Genomic DNA, 14,962 nt, shown 5'->3' on the forward strand with positions numbered 1-14,962 from the left:
AACAAACAAAAGAAACCAAAAAACTTTTACCGGAAATACTGAAATATTTATGAATGAAAATGTAATGTCTGTGGTCTGCTTTCAAATGGTATAGAATGGATGCAGAAGAAACATTTGTCAGAGTTTCTACTGTGGCTCAATGGGATTAGCAGTGTCTTGGAAGGCCCAGGACACAGATTCGATTCCTGGCCTGGCACAGTGGGTTAAGGACCTGGTGTTGCCATACCGTAGGTCGCAATTGTGACTCGGATCTGATCCCTGGCCTGGGAACTTTAAGTCCCAGGTCACCATGGGTGTGACCAAAAAAGAAAAAAAAAAAAATCTTGGGGGGAATACTTGGAGACTATGCAACTATCCTGTTTCTTCTTGGACTTTTGCCACTGATTTTGGCATCCAGAGGTGGGTCTCACCTACAAACTAGTTTCCGAAGCATTCGAAAGGGGGCTTTCCCTGCCCCTTGCTTTCCCCCGACTTTCTAATTGGAACTCTTCTGTGAGGAAGATCTGTTCCCTTGTAGGCATTTACTTCATTTTGTGGGTCACAGCCCACTCCTGCTGAGATTGTTCCCATACTGGCCTTGAAGGTCTTTTCCGTTTGTCCCCAGTCCCTTCAACTTGGGCCTGTCTGTTCTGAGCACATTCTCACTTTCTGGAACCACAAGATGCTCCAGTCATCTTGAATCCTCCCTGTCCCAGCCCGAGAGTTGGCCACTTGTCTGGGGAGCTCTGACTTCTTACATTGGAGAAGAGTTTTCGCTGGGTTTTGAGATTGGATTGTTTGTCTTCTCCCGAGTTATAGGAATCTTAACATATTTTGGCTGTGAGCACCTAGTGAGTGCGCTGTGCTAGCACAGCTGATGGCAGCTTTAATGGCGTCTTGATGAGGGCAGGTGTTTCACTTACCCGGTTCATTCTTTTTTTTTCTTTAATTACTTAATGAATTTTATTACATTTATAGGTGTACAACAATCATCATAACCAAATTTTATAGCATTTCCATCCCAAACCCTCAGTGCATCCCCCCACCCCCGATCTGTCTCATTTGGAAACCATAAGTTTTTCAAAGTCTGTGAGTCAGTATCTGTTCTGCAAAGAAGTTCACTGTGTCCTGTTTTATTTTTTATTTTTTATTTTTTTTTGTCTTTTTGCCATTTCTTGGGCCACTCCCTCGGCATATGGAGGTTCCCAGGCTAGGGGTCTAATCAGAGCTGTAGTCGCTGGCCTACGCCACAGCCACAGCAATGTCGGATCCCAGCCGTGTCTGCAGCCTACACCACAGCTCACGGCAGGACCGGATCCTTAACCCACTGAGCAAGGGCAGGGATTGAACCTGCAACCTCATGGTTCCTAGTTGGATTTGTTAACCACTGAGCCACGACAGGAACTCCCACTGTGTCCTTTTTTAGATTCCGCATGTAAGTGATATCATTTGATGTTAGTGTCTCATTGTCTGACTGACTTCACATAGCATGATAATGTCTAGGTCCATCCATGTTGCTGCAAATGCCGTTATTTCTTTTCTTTTAATGGCTGAGTAATATTCCATTATGTATATGTACCACATCTTCCTTATCCACTCTTCTGTCGATGGACATTCAGGTTGTTTCCATGTCTTGGTATTGTATAGAGTGCAATGAACATTGGAGTACATGTGTCTGACCAGTTCATTCTTTGATGGCTAATCAGGTCAGGTCCAGGAAAACTTTGCCTGTAGGACTCATTCAGTTTTTCTCATGTTTTCTTCAAGAAACTTTGTGGTTTTAGCTTTTGCGTCCTGATTTAAGATCGCTTGTGAATTAATCTTTGTGTCTGATGTGGGTTTATGTTTATGGGCAGTTAGAATCCTACCCCCCGTTCAGTAGTCAGTTGTTCCAGCTTCATTTGTTGAAAAGACATTCCTTTCCCTATCAAATTGCCTTGGTGTATTTGTGAAAAATCAGTTGTTAAAGTGTAGTCTTTCTTTGGATTTCCATGTCCTGTACCATTGATCTATTCATTTATCTCTCTGCCAATACTCACACTTTCAAATTAAGGTAGCCTGAGTCTTGCAACATTGATGTTATTTTTAAAGACTATTTTGTCAATTCTTTTTTTTTTTTTCCTTTTTATGGCCACACACGAGGCATATGAAGTTCTTGGGCTAGGGGTCTGCAGCTGCCAGCCCACGCTACAGCCACGGCAACACCGGATATGAGCCATGTCTTCAGCCTACACCACAGCTTATGGCAATGCCGTATCCTTAATCCGCTGAGCGAGGCCAGGTATCACACCTGCATTTTTATGGATACTGGTTGGCTTCTTAACCTGCTGAGCCACAGTGGGAACTCCTATTTTGTCAATTCTAGATTCTCTACCTCTGTCAATTTGAGAATCAGCCTGTTTCTCAAAAAAAGCCCACTGGGCTCTTTTTTTTTTTCTTTTCTTTGTCTTTTGAAGGCCGTACCCGCAGCATATGGAGGTTCCCAGGCCAGAGGTCCAATCGGAGCTGCAGCCACTTGCCTACACCACAGCCGCAGCAACGCCAGATCTGAGCTGCGTCTGTGACCTACACCACAGCTCATGGCAATGCCAGATCCTTAACCTACTGAGCGAGGTCAGGGATGGAACTAGTTAGATTTGTTAACTGCTGAGCCATAATGAGAACTCCCCCACTGGGCTTTTTATAGGAATTATTTTGCAGTTCAACTTGAGGAGGAGGTTTAACCATATTTAGCCTTGTATTCCATGAGCATTGTTTGTTTATATATTTATTTATGTTGCCTTTAATTTTTATCAGCAATGTTTTATAGTTTTCAATGTAGAAGCCTTGCAAATCTTTTATTAAAATTTCCCTAAGAATTTACAGCTTTTAAATTTATATTTGCTTTATTTTGAAATTTTTTCTGTTGAAGTATAGTTGATTTATGGAGTTCCCGTCGTAGCACAGTGGTTAACAATCCAACTAGGAACCATGAGGTTGTGGGTTCGATCCCTGGCCTTACTCAGTGGGTTAACGATCCGGCGTTGCCATGAGCTGTGGCGTGGGTCGCAGACATGGCTCGGATCCTGCATTGCTGTGGCTCTGGCATAGGCCGGCGGCTATAGCTCCGATTAGACCCCCAGACTGGGAACCTCCATATGCTGTGGGAGGGGCTCAAGAAAAGGCAAAAAGACAAAGTAAATAAATAAAATATAGTTGATTTACAATGTTATGTCAATTTCTGCTGTACAACAAAGTGACCCAGTCGTACATATATATATATATATATATATATATATATATATACATTCTGTTTCTCATGTTATCTTCCATCATGTTCTGTCACAAGAGATTGGATATAGTTTTCTGTGCTGTACAGTAAGAAGGATTTATGGTTTTGGTTTTTTTTTTGTCTTTTTTTGTTGTTGTTGTTGTTGTTGTTGCTATTTCTTGGCCCGCTCCTGCGGCATATGGAGGTTCCCAGGCTAGGGGTCAAATCAGAGCTGTAGCCACCGGCCTACGCCAGAGCCACAGCAACGCAGGATCCGAGCCGCGTCTGCAACCTACACCACAGCTCACGGCAACGCTGGATCATTAACCCACTGAGCAAGGGCAGGGACCGCACCCGCAACCTCATGGTTCCTAGTCGGATTCGTTAACCACTGCGCCACGACGGGAACTCCAGATTTATGTTTTAATGTTATTTTCAGTAACATAACATTTTCCTTCCTTCCTTCCCTTCCTTTCCTTCCTTCCTTCTTTGTTTGGCCATGCCTGTGGCATGTGGAAGTTTCCCAGCCAGGAATCGAACCCACACCGCAGCAGTGACAACACCAGATCCTTAACAACCAGGCAACCAGGGAACTCCAACATTTTTCTTTTTTTAAAAGTCTTTGTTGCTGGTATTTATAAACACAGTTGACCTCGTGTCCTGTGACCTTGCTAAAGTCCACATGAGTTCTGGTAGCTTTTCTGTAAATTCCTTAGGACAGTCTGTGTGTTGAATCATGTGTCTGTGCGTAGAGACAGTTTTGCTTCTTCCTTCCCGGTCTTCATTGCTGTCTGTTCATTTTCCATGTGCGGTGCTATACAGGACCTGTGATAGAATGCCGAAGGCCCCTTCCCGTCCCAACCTTGGCCTGCCAGGGCTCACACAGCCACTTTGGTGTGGGCCACCGGGCCTCCTGGCAGAAAGCATGTGTGCTAGACAGAGACTTCACCAGGAGAAGTGATCAGCAGCAGTAAAGCCTCACTCTGCTGCATCATGGGGACAGTGACAACAGGGGTCTGAGGGAGCAAAGGGGGTGATGGGAGGTAGGCACTGTGACTGTGAGTTTGGGAGTTCCCGAAGGGAGGGGAGCCAGACCCCTGAGGTGGAAATGCCAGCCGATCAGTGGCTAGGCCAGTGCATGTTTTTGGCAGGGCAGGGGTGGGCAGAAGGGGGAAAGCTGCCCTCTGCTTTCTACATTCTACAACTAATCATAGTAATTCACCTCACTAAGAAATAAAGGAGGAAAAAAAATCATACAGTCGATAGTCTCCACAGATGTAGAAAGTGCATGTGACAAGATTCAACTCCTATTCATGATAAACTCTCAGGAAACTAGAAGTGTCAGGAGCCGCCCTCCACTTGATGAAAGGCCTGGGCTCAGTGGCTGAGCTACTGCCTCAGCAGCAAGCTTTCCTCCCTCTGCTCTGCCTGCTGCTGCCTGGGCTGTGCAGGGAGCGGGCACAGAGAGGAAGGAGGAGGTGGCACTCTGCTGCCCTCTTTGTCCCCAGGTCCCCATGTCATCAAGTGACACTGCCTCACCCAACAGAAGGCTGCTTTCATTCCTAGGATAAACTCCACTCGAGTAAGATGTTTACTAATAAGTCACTAATATTTCTAATGGATTTACTAATGTTTCTAATATATCTAAAGGATTTTAGTATTTGTGTTTCTGAGGGATACCTGTCTCTAGATTTCCGTCGTTGTAATGACTTTATGAGTCTTATCTTCCTCTGATTTTGGTACCACAGTAACATTGGCCTCATAAAGTTGAAAAGGATTAGTGTTATCTCTTCTCCACTGATTGATAAAATTTACCAGTGAAGGGAGTTCCCTGGTGGCTCAGGGGGTTAAGGGTCTAGTGTTGTCCCTGCTGTGACACAGGTTCAGTCCCTGGCCTGAGAACTTCTGCCTGCTGTGGGTGTGGCCAAAAAAGAATTCACCAGTAAAGCCATCTGGGCTTAAAGTCCTTGTGGAGGGCATTTGGTTAGGAAGCCAAATTCTGTAATAGGTATAGGACTAATCAGATATCTGTTTCTTCTGGTGTCAATTTTGGTAATGTGTCTTTCAGGGAGTTTGTTCTTTTTTTTTTTTTTTTTACACAGTATCCCTTATTTTCCTTTTATTCTCCGTGAGTGATGATTCCTCTTTCACGATTTTTCTCAAGATTGTATGGGCATCCAGTCATGGTTACACCTTGGGATTGGTGGACACAGTTTTTTGTCTTATAATCTTCAGATTCCTCCTCCGTCTTTTTTTTTTTTTTTCTCCTTGCAGCGTGTTTGTTGAAGCCCCATTGTCTGTCACAGGATTAGTTAATTCTTAATTCTTCAAATAGTAGTTCACTTTTGGTTTCTGGTCAGTGTGTTGTTTCTCAAACTCTCTGATTTGAGCTCATTGGTTTCCTAGACCCTGTAATACGTAAGTTCATTTAACTCCTAATAGCCAACATTGTTTGAACTTGAAGCTTCATAAAAACTTGTGTAATTCATAACAGCATTGGAAACTTTTTTTTTAAGGGCCGCACCTGCAGCATGTGGAAGTTTCCAGGCTAGAAAGTACGGCTCACATTGCCACAGCAGCAATGCAGGATCTGAGCCACGTCTATGACCTACACCGCAGCTCACAGCAACGCCGGATCCTCAACCCACTGAGCAAGGCCAGGCACCAAACCTCCAACCTTGTGGTTACTGGTCAAGTTCATTACTGCTGAGCCACAGTGGGAACTCCAGCATCAGAAACTTTACAGCACTTGTTTCAAAGTAACGCTTCCCCTCTCTCTTTCACATTTGGAGCTAAGTGATGAGGATGTTTTGTTTTTATATTTTGGGAGTAAATTGTGTTTAAGAACAGTGTTAAGAATAAACAAAAATAGAGCACTAATAGTAATTTTCTTTGTATTTCAGATGGGTCTGTGAAGAAATCCCAGATCTCAAGCTTGCTATGGAGAATTATGTTTTAATCGACTACGATACCAAAAGGTAAGCAGGGTTCTGCCTGATCTGCTTCTGTACTGGGGACAAGCTCAGCACATGTGGGGACACAGCCTATAATTAGATCTTCTTCGATGGTGCAGCCTGATGGGAAATTTCCTTTTAGAGTTGGCTGTGGCCTGTGTGGAGTTATTTTAGTAGGAAATGTTTATCAAATATTGGCAGAGGCTGTCAGAGTGAGGACATAATTGGAAAGAGCACACTGCCGAAACTGGGATTGGTATGTGTGAAATTACCCCGAGTTAGGAGTCACTGTTTTCATAGCCGGCAGCTGCCAACACCCAGCATTCCTGCCGGGGAGCACCGCCCCCCTGGCCCAGCCTGTGAGTCTTGGTCCTGCCCAGCTCTAGTCTGGGTCTCACTTGGGTTTGGCCACTTCTGGCCATTTCCTGCAGGCGCATCCTGGATCTCTGCTGAAAGTCCTGTGGGTGGGGAAGGGTGAGGCGTGACTGGAATGCCTGCCTGGAATTTTTTTGTTTTTCTTTGAGAAAGAAGGATGACATTCCAGCTCCCGCCTATTTTAGCCCTTGGCAGGCTTACAGTTGCAGGCAGGCTGTGGGCTTAGGTAGCTGCCTGAGGCACCCTCGGGCCCTGCACAGACTCCGAAGCCAGGCCTGCTCCCTTGGTCTCACTTCTGCTTGTGGAGCATTTGCCAGGTCCCCTGGTCCTGTTCTCCTCGCCTCCCCTCCCCATCCATCCTGTGGACCAGAGTAAGTGTGAACAGGCTCAGGGCCAGGTGCATCTGTGGCTCTGACGCCTACTGAGGATGCCTGCCTCCAGCCTCAGGGCTCTGTGGGTGCTGACATTGCTTGTCAGTCTCTTGCTCAGTGCAGTGCACCTCCTGCCTCCTGATGGTTGAGTGCTGTGTGCTCGGGCGAAAGCAGCCAGGGTCTTTAAAGGCACTTTTGCTTGCAGGTGGTTGTTTAATGTTGTTCCCTCTGTGCTCAGTCAGCTGAGGAAGGACTGGAAGGACGCGGGGCTTGGGGAGGGCAGGGGTGGTCTGATGGTGTCCACCCAAGGGACCCCTGCATCAGAGCAAGGTCCGTGATGCAGGGCCAGACTAAAGAGCCGAGCTCAGCTGGTCAGGTAGACCCCATTGGGGCCAGGATGCCCAGGTTCCTCTGAGCTTCACATTTGCTCATCCTCCCAGGAAAATGTCCCTTCCAGGTGTGTCAGAAGTTTTGAGGGCCTAGCTATAAGGTTTGAGGGAGATGGGCGGTAGCACATTGTGTTCTCCCTGAGGACTGCAGGACACTGGAGCTGGGGCTCTGGGCTCCATCACTGAGTCCATCCTTATGCTTTGCAGAGAGGGCAGCTGGGAGTGTCACTCGCAGACCCTGGGCTGGGGAGGTGGGGACCCCCCCCGCCTGGCCGCTGACAGCCGGCTGTACTCCTTGGGATCCTGCCTGGCCTGGCTCAGCGGTGGCCGTGGGCTGGACCCTGCTGCCTCCTCACCATCTCCTCCTGTGCACATGGTCAGTGCCCCTCGAACCTGGGTTTCCAGTTCATGGTGTCTGCCTCCTCTGAGCTGGTCGGGCTGCGCGTGTCTGCCTGGCATCTGTCTTTGTGAGGATTCCTAGGCTCTGACCAGGCCTGCTCTTTCCTGCTCTCCCATTCCTTTGTTTTTCAGCTGCAGCTGCCGTCCTAGGAAACTGGACTGGCCGTGTGGGTATGGGTCCCAGTGTTGCATGTTGCAAAGGAACACGCACTTAAATTGTCAGAGTCCATCCAGGCCAAGATGAAGGGGTGGGGGTCGCAAAGATGAAGGTGGGGAGGGGCATCAGGTTGGGTGCTCCCCGTGTCACCACGTACAGGAGATTCCATTTCTTGTCAGCATCCCCAGGCTCCTAGTGTTTCACTGGGAGGCTGCCATCTGGCTGCTCTGTGTCCGTGGCCTTGGACAGCATCCCCCACCACCACCCTGAGTGACAGCCTCTTCCATGCAGCACAGCACCTGATGCAGGGCCATCCTGGGCAAGGTGGTTGGAGCAGCCTCACCCTCCTACCACTCAGTGCATCGTGACGACCACAAGTGCCCCAGATGTCGCTCTCTGGGGCCCTCTGGGTTAGGGGATTACACGGAATACCTGCTCCATTGGTGTTTGGGAGAACCCAGTCTCATTAAATGCTCCTGACAACTCCCTCATTCCATACCTAACATGTGCTACTTCTGTCTGAAAGTGCCAGAAACTTAGAAAGTCTCAGTAAACAGAAGTGATGCCAGCATGAAGTGGGAGGTGCTCACCCCCTTTCTGCAGAGTCAGGGTGTCGGCCATCGTCCCCTTCTGCCTGTTCATTGGAGCCAGGAGCCTTTGTGCCTGCGGGTGACCCTTGGCGCCCTGGCTATGCCCCCACCCATGGGAGTTTGTGAAGGGCTGTGCAAAGCCTGACCCTCTGAGATGCTCTCAAGGCTGCACAGTGCCCCTGTGGCCTGTGCCCCACACCTTGTCCTCCTGCAGACCCTCCTGCCAGGCCTGTGGCTGGTTCAGAGCTTGGTGGTAACCACCACCTTTCCCCTGCCTTTTTCAGCTTTGAAAGCATGCAGAGGCTCTGTGACAAGTACAACCGGGCCATCGACAGCATCCACCAGCTGGTAGGTGGCCTTTGCCCTCCCCGAGGCTGTCTCGTATGGGATCCCTGCACTGTAGTTCAGGATACCATTGCCCGTCATGTCACCCGGGTGGTTTAGCAATGGTCCTGGACCCTGACCACCTGGGAGCATAGGCCCATAGTGCCCCCAGGGCACTGGAGTGTGTGTGGGGAGGGGTGAGGACCCCTGCTGAATGAGCTGGCCTGCTTTACCTCCAAAGTGGTCCCTTTGGGCCTTCCCAGCGCCCCTCCTGTCCTTTCCCCAGCACTGCAGGTGCCTGTAACAAGAGTGCCCGCCAGGATGCCCAGCTGAGAAAGCTGTGCCAGAGCTCGCACCTCCCTGTCCCATGGGGGCACACCCACCCTGCCCACACCACGCATGTGTGCATGCTTACAGGTCCACACACACTTGCACACATGCACATGGTCACTGCTTTGGGCGGGCAGCAATGGGGTGAGGGCCCCAGGTGGACTGTCTTGCACCTCCTGTGTTGCAGTGGAAGGGCACCACGCAGCCCATGAAGCTGAACACGCGGCCATCCACTGGACTCCTGCGCCACATCCTGCAGCAGGTCTACAACCACTCGGTGACTGACCCCGAGAAGCTTAACAACTATGAGCCCTTCTCCCCGGAGGTGTATGGGGAGACCTCCTTCGACCTGGTCGCCCAGATGATCGATGAAATCAAGATGACCGAGGATGACCTGTTTGTGGACCTGGGCAGCGGTGAGTGTGGAGCCTGTGCACTGGGCAGGTGCCCCCAGACCTCCTGTCAGCCCTGCTCCTTTCCCCGCCCATCTTGCCTATGCCTGAAACCTGCCTCTTCTGTCCTGCTTAGCTGGCCATCAGGGGTGCCATGGGCTCCACCTGGAGCTCATTCCCAGTACCTGCCACCAGCGCTGAGCCACGGGCCTGCCTCCCCTGCCACAAGAGGAGCTGCCCAGCCTCTTTGCCCCCCCCCCCGACTCCCCCCGCCTTGCCGCACCCCTTCTGGGCCCATAGGTGGCCCCAGGGACCACTGCAGACCAGCCCCACATCTTGCTGGTACTCCCTTGCCCCTGTTTGCTCACGGGACATTCTCCTGCACAGAGTAGGGGTTCAGGGGCCTGCCCTTAGCTGACACTAGGGCCGGGCAGGTGCACCATGGTTCCCTCCATGTGTGAGTCCTGCTGGGACCTGTGAAAGTGACAGGGCTGAGAGTGGGCTGTCTGGCATGTCTTGAGACTGCTTCATTAGGAACCCCAAGCACAGCCCTTGGGGGCATCACTGACACCCCACTGTGACCTTGTGTTCCATGAGAGAACCTTACAGACTTGAAAGTCCCATCTCACACAGGCACGGCCTTGACGCTCAGCCTGGGCCCTCTGCATATGGGGTCAAAGGTGGCTTCTTTGGCAGTGTCTTCATTGATTTAAGCTGGCTTTTTTTGTTTGGTTTGATTTGGTTTGGTCTTTTTTGTCTTTTCCAAGGCCATACCCGTGGCATGTGGAGGTTCCCAGGCTAGGGATCCAATCGGAGCTGTTGTTGCTGGCCTACACTACAGCCACAGCAACACCAGATCTGAGCCGCGTCTGCAACCCACATCACAGCACATGGCAATGCCAGATCCTCAACCCACTGAGTAAGGCCAGGGATCGAACCCGCAACCTCATGGTTCCCAGTCAGATTCATTAATCACTGAGCCACAAAGGGAACTCCTTTCTTTAAGCCGTTTTTAAAAAGCGTATATAGGTCGTGGGGAGTTCCCATCATGGTGCAGTGGAAATGAATCCAACTAGGAACCATGAGATTGCAGGTTCGATCCCTATTGAGGGCTCAGCCACAGCCTGGGCACATGGACATATTCTGTGACCCTTGGGCTCCCAGCTGAGAGGCGTCCTATGTCTGGTGACCTTGCAGCCACCTCCAGGCAGCTTGGGTGTGGCCTCTCCTCCACACCTGTCACAGTACACGACTGACACTTGCCTTCCTCTCTCTTAGGAGTGGGCCAGGTCGTGCTGCAGGTCGCCGCAGCCACCAACTGCAAACATCACTATGGTGTCGAGAAAGCCGACATCCCAGCCAAGTACGCGGAGGTGAGCCGTTCTGGCACTCGGGTGTGGTTGCATCTGTGTCCTGTGACCTGCGGGGCTCAGGGGGAGGGCGGCTCCCCCCTTGCCTGTGTCCAGAAGACCTGGTTGTGTCCCCTTGCTGCCCCACCAAAGGCTCCAGCCATTACCCCCGCATACCACCAGGTCAGCTGGCTCCATTTGGGGGCCAGCATCTGCCTAGGGGGTGCAGGGTCTGAGGAGGGCATGAGTCCAAGTGCATTACCCCACAGAAACACACTGGGTCCCAGGAACCCTGGGGTCACGTGAGGCTGCTGCTTCAAGAGCACCCTGAGCACGGTGGGGGCAGTCAGGGAGGGAACACAGGGAGCCACAGGCACCTTCCTGGTTGCCCAAGGTTGTGACTGTCTGGTTTTCTTCCCTGGCAGACCATGGACCGAGAGTTCAGGAAGTGGATGAAATGGTATGGAAAAAAGCATGCAGAATACACAGTGAGTGCATCGCTCCGTGCCCCCTTGCCCCCATGCCCCCATGGCTAATGGCACAGCCCCGCCAGTCCTCTGTGCCTTCCCCTGACCCGCCACCACTCTCCTCGTGCCACCCGGAGCTCCCCCTGTCCCTTCCCAGCTCTCTGTACACTTTCTCAGCCAGACTTGGCGTCCTTTCTCTGGGGGCCCTTTGCAGGGCATCCAGCTCCTGCCCTCTTCCTGTGCTCATGGCCCCGCCCATCCTGTGTTCCCCGCACCTCACAAGGCCTTGGGAGCTCCAGCTTGTGGGCCGTGGGGTGTGGGTGAAGCAGCATCTGCCCTGGCTGAGGGCCACTGAGTGACATGTTTCTCCTGCTGCCCTCCTGGCAGCATGGGGCCCTCCTTATGCTGCTGCCTCTCTGCTCCTTTTCCCCTCACTCTCCATCGCTCAGCCTGGCCTTTGGACACCCAAGCTCCTCGGGGCTCATGTCTGGACCCCTGATGCTCCGGCCTTCTCACTCTGCTCCCCTGCCCAGGGCATCCACATCTGCATCACAGCTCCCATGTGACTCTGTGCTCAAGGCTCCATCAGTCTCTCTCCCAGGGTTTCTGTGGCCTGTGGACTGCCGTGCAGTCATCCCCTTGGTCACCACTGGGGCATCGTGGGCGGAGGTCCGAAACGGACCTTTAACATGCCCTCTCTTCTCACGCCACATCCCCCAGGTTGTGAGACCCAGCTGTCCCATTGCTGCCCCCTCCCTCTGGAAGCTTCCCTACAACACTTCTCTCCCTCTCTGCCATCCTGTGCAACAGTGGCTGTGGGCCATTCAGGGTTCCTTGTTGCCTTAGGAAAATCAAACAAATCAGATGGATGGGGTGGCAGGAACAGGAGGTTCCATATTCTTAGAACAGCTTCACCGTTTCTCCTCTGGTGGACTGTGTGTTTTTTTTTTGTTTTTTTTTTGGTGTTGTATAAAAGTCAAGCCTGGAGTTTCCTGGTGGCCTAGCAGTTAAGGACTCAGGGTTGTCACTGCCATGGGACTGATTCAGTCCCTGGCCCGGGAACTTTCATATGCTATAGGCGGGGACCAAAAAAAAAAGTAGCCTAAGCTCACCTAGATTGCTCTTAAAAATTTTTTTTGTAGGAGTTGCCCGGTTTTGCATTTTTACGTTCAGGTCGGTGGCCTGGTTTGAATTAATTCTTGTGAAGGTTTGAGGTCTGGGTCTAAAGTCATCCATCCGTGTGTGGATGTCACTTGTCCCTTACCCGCCTGCTGCAAAGACTGCCTTTCTCCACTGGCCTCCTTGGTCAGAGGCCAGTGCTGCATTTGGGTGGGTGCTGTGCCCTGCCAGCCGCATCCTACCCTGATGGTGGAGCCTCAAGCCTCCAGCTTCATTCTTCCCTGCAGTGACGGTGATGCACTGGCCACACCAGGACATCTGCCCCTCCGCTAACCTTCAGCATCAGTCTGTCATTGCCCATAAACTGCCTTGCTGGGATTTCAGTTGGGTTTGCATTGGCTCTGTTTGTCCAACTGGGAGGGGCTGACCTCTCAACAGTGTTGAGTCTTCCTCTTCATGAACATGGAATAACTGTCCATTGATTTAGTTCTTTTCCGTGTTTGCATGTGTCTGTGTGTATATATATACTTTTTTTTTTTTTTTTTTTTTTTTTGCCTTGCCACAGTATATAGAAGCTGCCAGGCCAGGGATTGAACTGGCCTCACAGTAGTAACAACCCAAATTCTTTTTTTTTTTTTTTTAAGGGCCAAAGCTGCAGCATATGGAGGTTCCCAGGCTAGGGGTCTAATCAAAGCTGCAGCTGCTGGTCTGCGCCACAGCCACAGCAATGCAGGATCTGAGCCGCATCTGTGACCTACACCACAGCTCACAACAATGCTGGATGCCTAACCCACTGAGTGAAGCCAGGGATCGAACCCAGAACCTCATGGTTCCTAGTTGGATTTGCCTCCGCTGCGCCACAACGGGAACTCCAACCCCAAATTCTTAATCACTAGACCATCAGGACACTCCCATTTGTCTAGTTCTTCTTTGATTTCATTCGTCTGAGTTTTGTAGTTTTCCTTATGTATGTTTTCTACATATTTTGTACCTATTTCTTTCTTTCTTTCTTTCTTTCTTTTTTTTTTTTTTTTTTTTTGGTGCTGATAAAAATGGTATTATCTTCTTAATGTCAAATTCCACTTGTTTATTGCTGATTTGTAGGAAAGCAGTTGACCTCTGTATCCGGTATAGTAACTTACAGTGATACCTTTATCCTGCAACCTTGCTATAGTTGTTATATTAGTTCCAGGGGTTTTTTTGTTGTTGTTGTTGATTCTTTGGATTCTCTTCATAGACAATCCTGTCACTCACCCTTTCTTTCTTTCTCTCTCCCTCCCTTTCTTTCTTTTTCTTTCTTTCTTTCCCTTTTTATGGCCACACCTGTGACATATGGAAGTTCCTAGGCTAGGGGTTGAATCAGAGCTGTAGCTGCTGGCCTTTAGCATAGCCACAGCAATGCAGGATCCAAGCCACATCTGTGACCTATGCTGCAGCTTGTGCTAATACCGGATCCTTAGCCACTGAGAGAGGCCATGGATTGAACCCACATCCTAATGGATTCTAGTCAGGTTCTTAGCCTCCTGAGCCACATCAGAAACTCTGATCCTGTTGCCTTTGAACATGTCTTCCCATTCTCCACCCTTTCCTTTCTTGTCTTACTGTGTTAGCTGGAGTGTGGACAAGCGTGGCAAGAGGGCAAGGCCTAGAGTTTCTTGCCATGAATGTGATGTTAGCTTTGGGTATTTTTGTGGATGTTCTCTTTCACATTGACAGAGTGCTTCTCTATTCTTGTTTTTCTGGAAATTTTTATCTTGTGTTCATGCTGTTTGTGTATTTGTCAACATGATGGTGCAATTTTATTCTTTGGCCTTTTGATGTGAGGAGCACGGAGGTTGAGCCAGCCCTCTGCTTCTGGGATCAATCCTACTTAGTCCTATGGTATATAGTTCCTTCATGCATTGTCGAGTTTGGGGTTTGATCCTATTTTGTCGAGGGGATTTGCACCCCTGAGGGGACCAGTTTTTGGTTTTCCTTTCTTTCGATGTCTCGATCTTGTGCCAGGGTGGTGCTGGTGCATAACTTCTCCTCTGCTTTTTTTGCAGCAGGACTTGCACATCCACAGCACAAACCCAGAACCCCTTCCTTGCTGCTCGTGGAATTTCTTGAAGATTCTCTACCCTCCATGGAAAGTGAAGGGGTGTATCCTCTGGCCCCCACATGTCCCTCCCACATCTGAAGACCTCTGGCATTCCTTGTTCAGGCTGAGGGCAGTCAGTCCCATTGGTTTGTTTCCAGGAACCTTCCTTCTTGCACCAGATCCACCAGTATGCTGCTGAGAGTTCCTGGGCAGCATACCATATTCCTGAGACCTCATGACCTAAGACATAGGCTTTTTTTTTTTTTTTCTTTTTTCCTTTTTAGTGTCACACCTGTGGCATATGAAAGTTCCCAGGCTAGGGGTCAAATTGGAGCTGCAGCTGCCAGCCTACACCACAGCCACAGCAATGCCAGATCCAAGTTGCATCTGTGACCTTTGCCACAGCTTGTGGCAACCCTGGGTCCTTAACCCACTGA

The 14,962-nt window shown here is 50.0% G+C and overlaps 1 protein-coding gene across 26 annotated transcripts in view; it reads left to right on the forward strand.

Annotated features, from left to right (window-relative positions):
* DOT1L (DOT1 like histone lysine methyltransferase) overlaps nt 1-14,962 on the forward strand; it is a 62,531-nt gene that overhangs the window by 20,046 nt on the left and 27,523 nt on the right. For 14 of the 26 annotated variants that reach the window (XR_014837838.1, XR_014837841.1, XR_014837839.1 and 11 more), the window contains 5 exons: nt 6,133-6,207; nt 8,749-8,812; nt 9,306-9,534; nt 10,789-10,883; nt 11,285-11,347. Coding sequence is in view for 17 of the 26 variants with exons in the window: in XM_021084186.2 (XP_020939845.2) it covers nt 6,133-6,207; nt 8,749-8,812; nt 9,306-9,534; nt 10,789-10,883; nt 11,285-11,347 (526 nt within the window). In the remaining 9 variants the exon portion in view is untranslated. The remainder of the gene's footprint in view (nt 1-6,132; nt 6,208-8,748; nt 8,813-9,305; nt 9,535-10,788; nt 10,884-11,284; nt 11,348-14,962) is intronic. The other 12 variants (XR_014837840.1, XM_085013397.1, XM_085013404.1 and 9 more) reach the window with 1 other exon arrangement.

Source organism: Sus scrofa, chromosome 2 (assembly GCF_054392235.1).
Source record: "Sus scrofa isolate SSC_HxYL_T2T_F1_AM1 chromosome 2, Sscrofa_HxYL_maternal_Yorkshire_Landrace_v2.0, whole genome shotgun sequence".
NCBI classification, from domain to species: Eukaryota; Metazoa; Chordata; class Mammalia; order Artiodactyla; family Suidae; genus Sus; species Sus scrofa.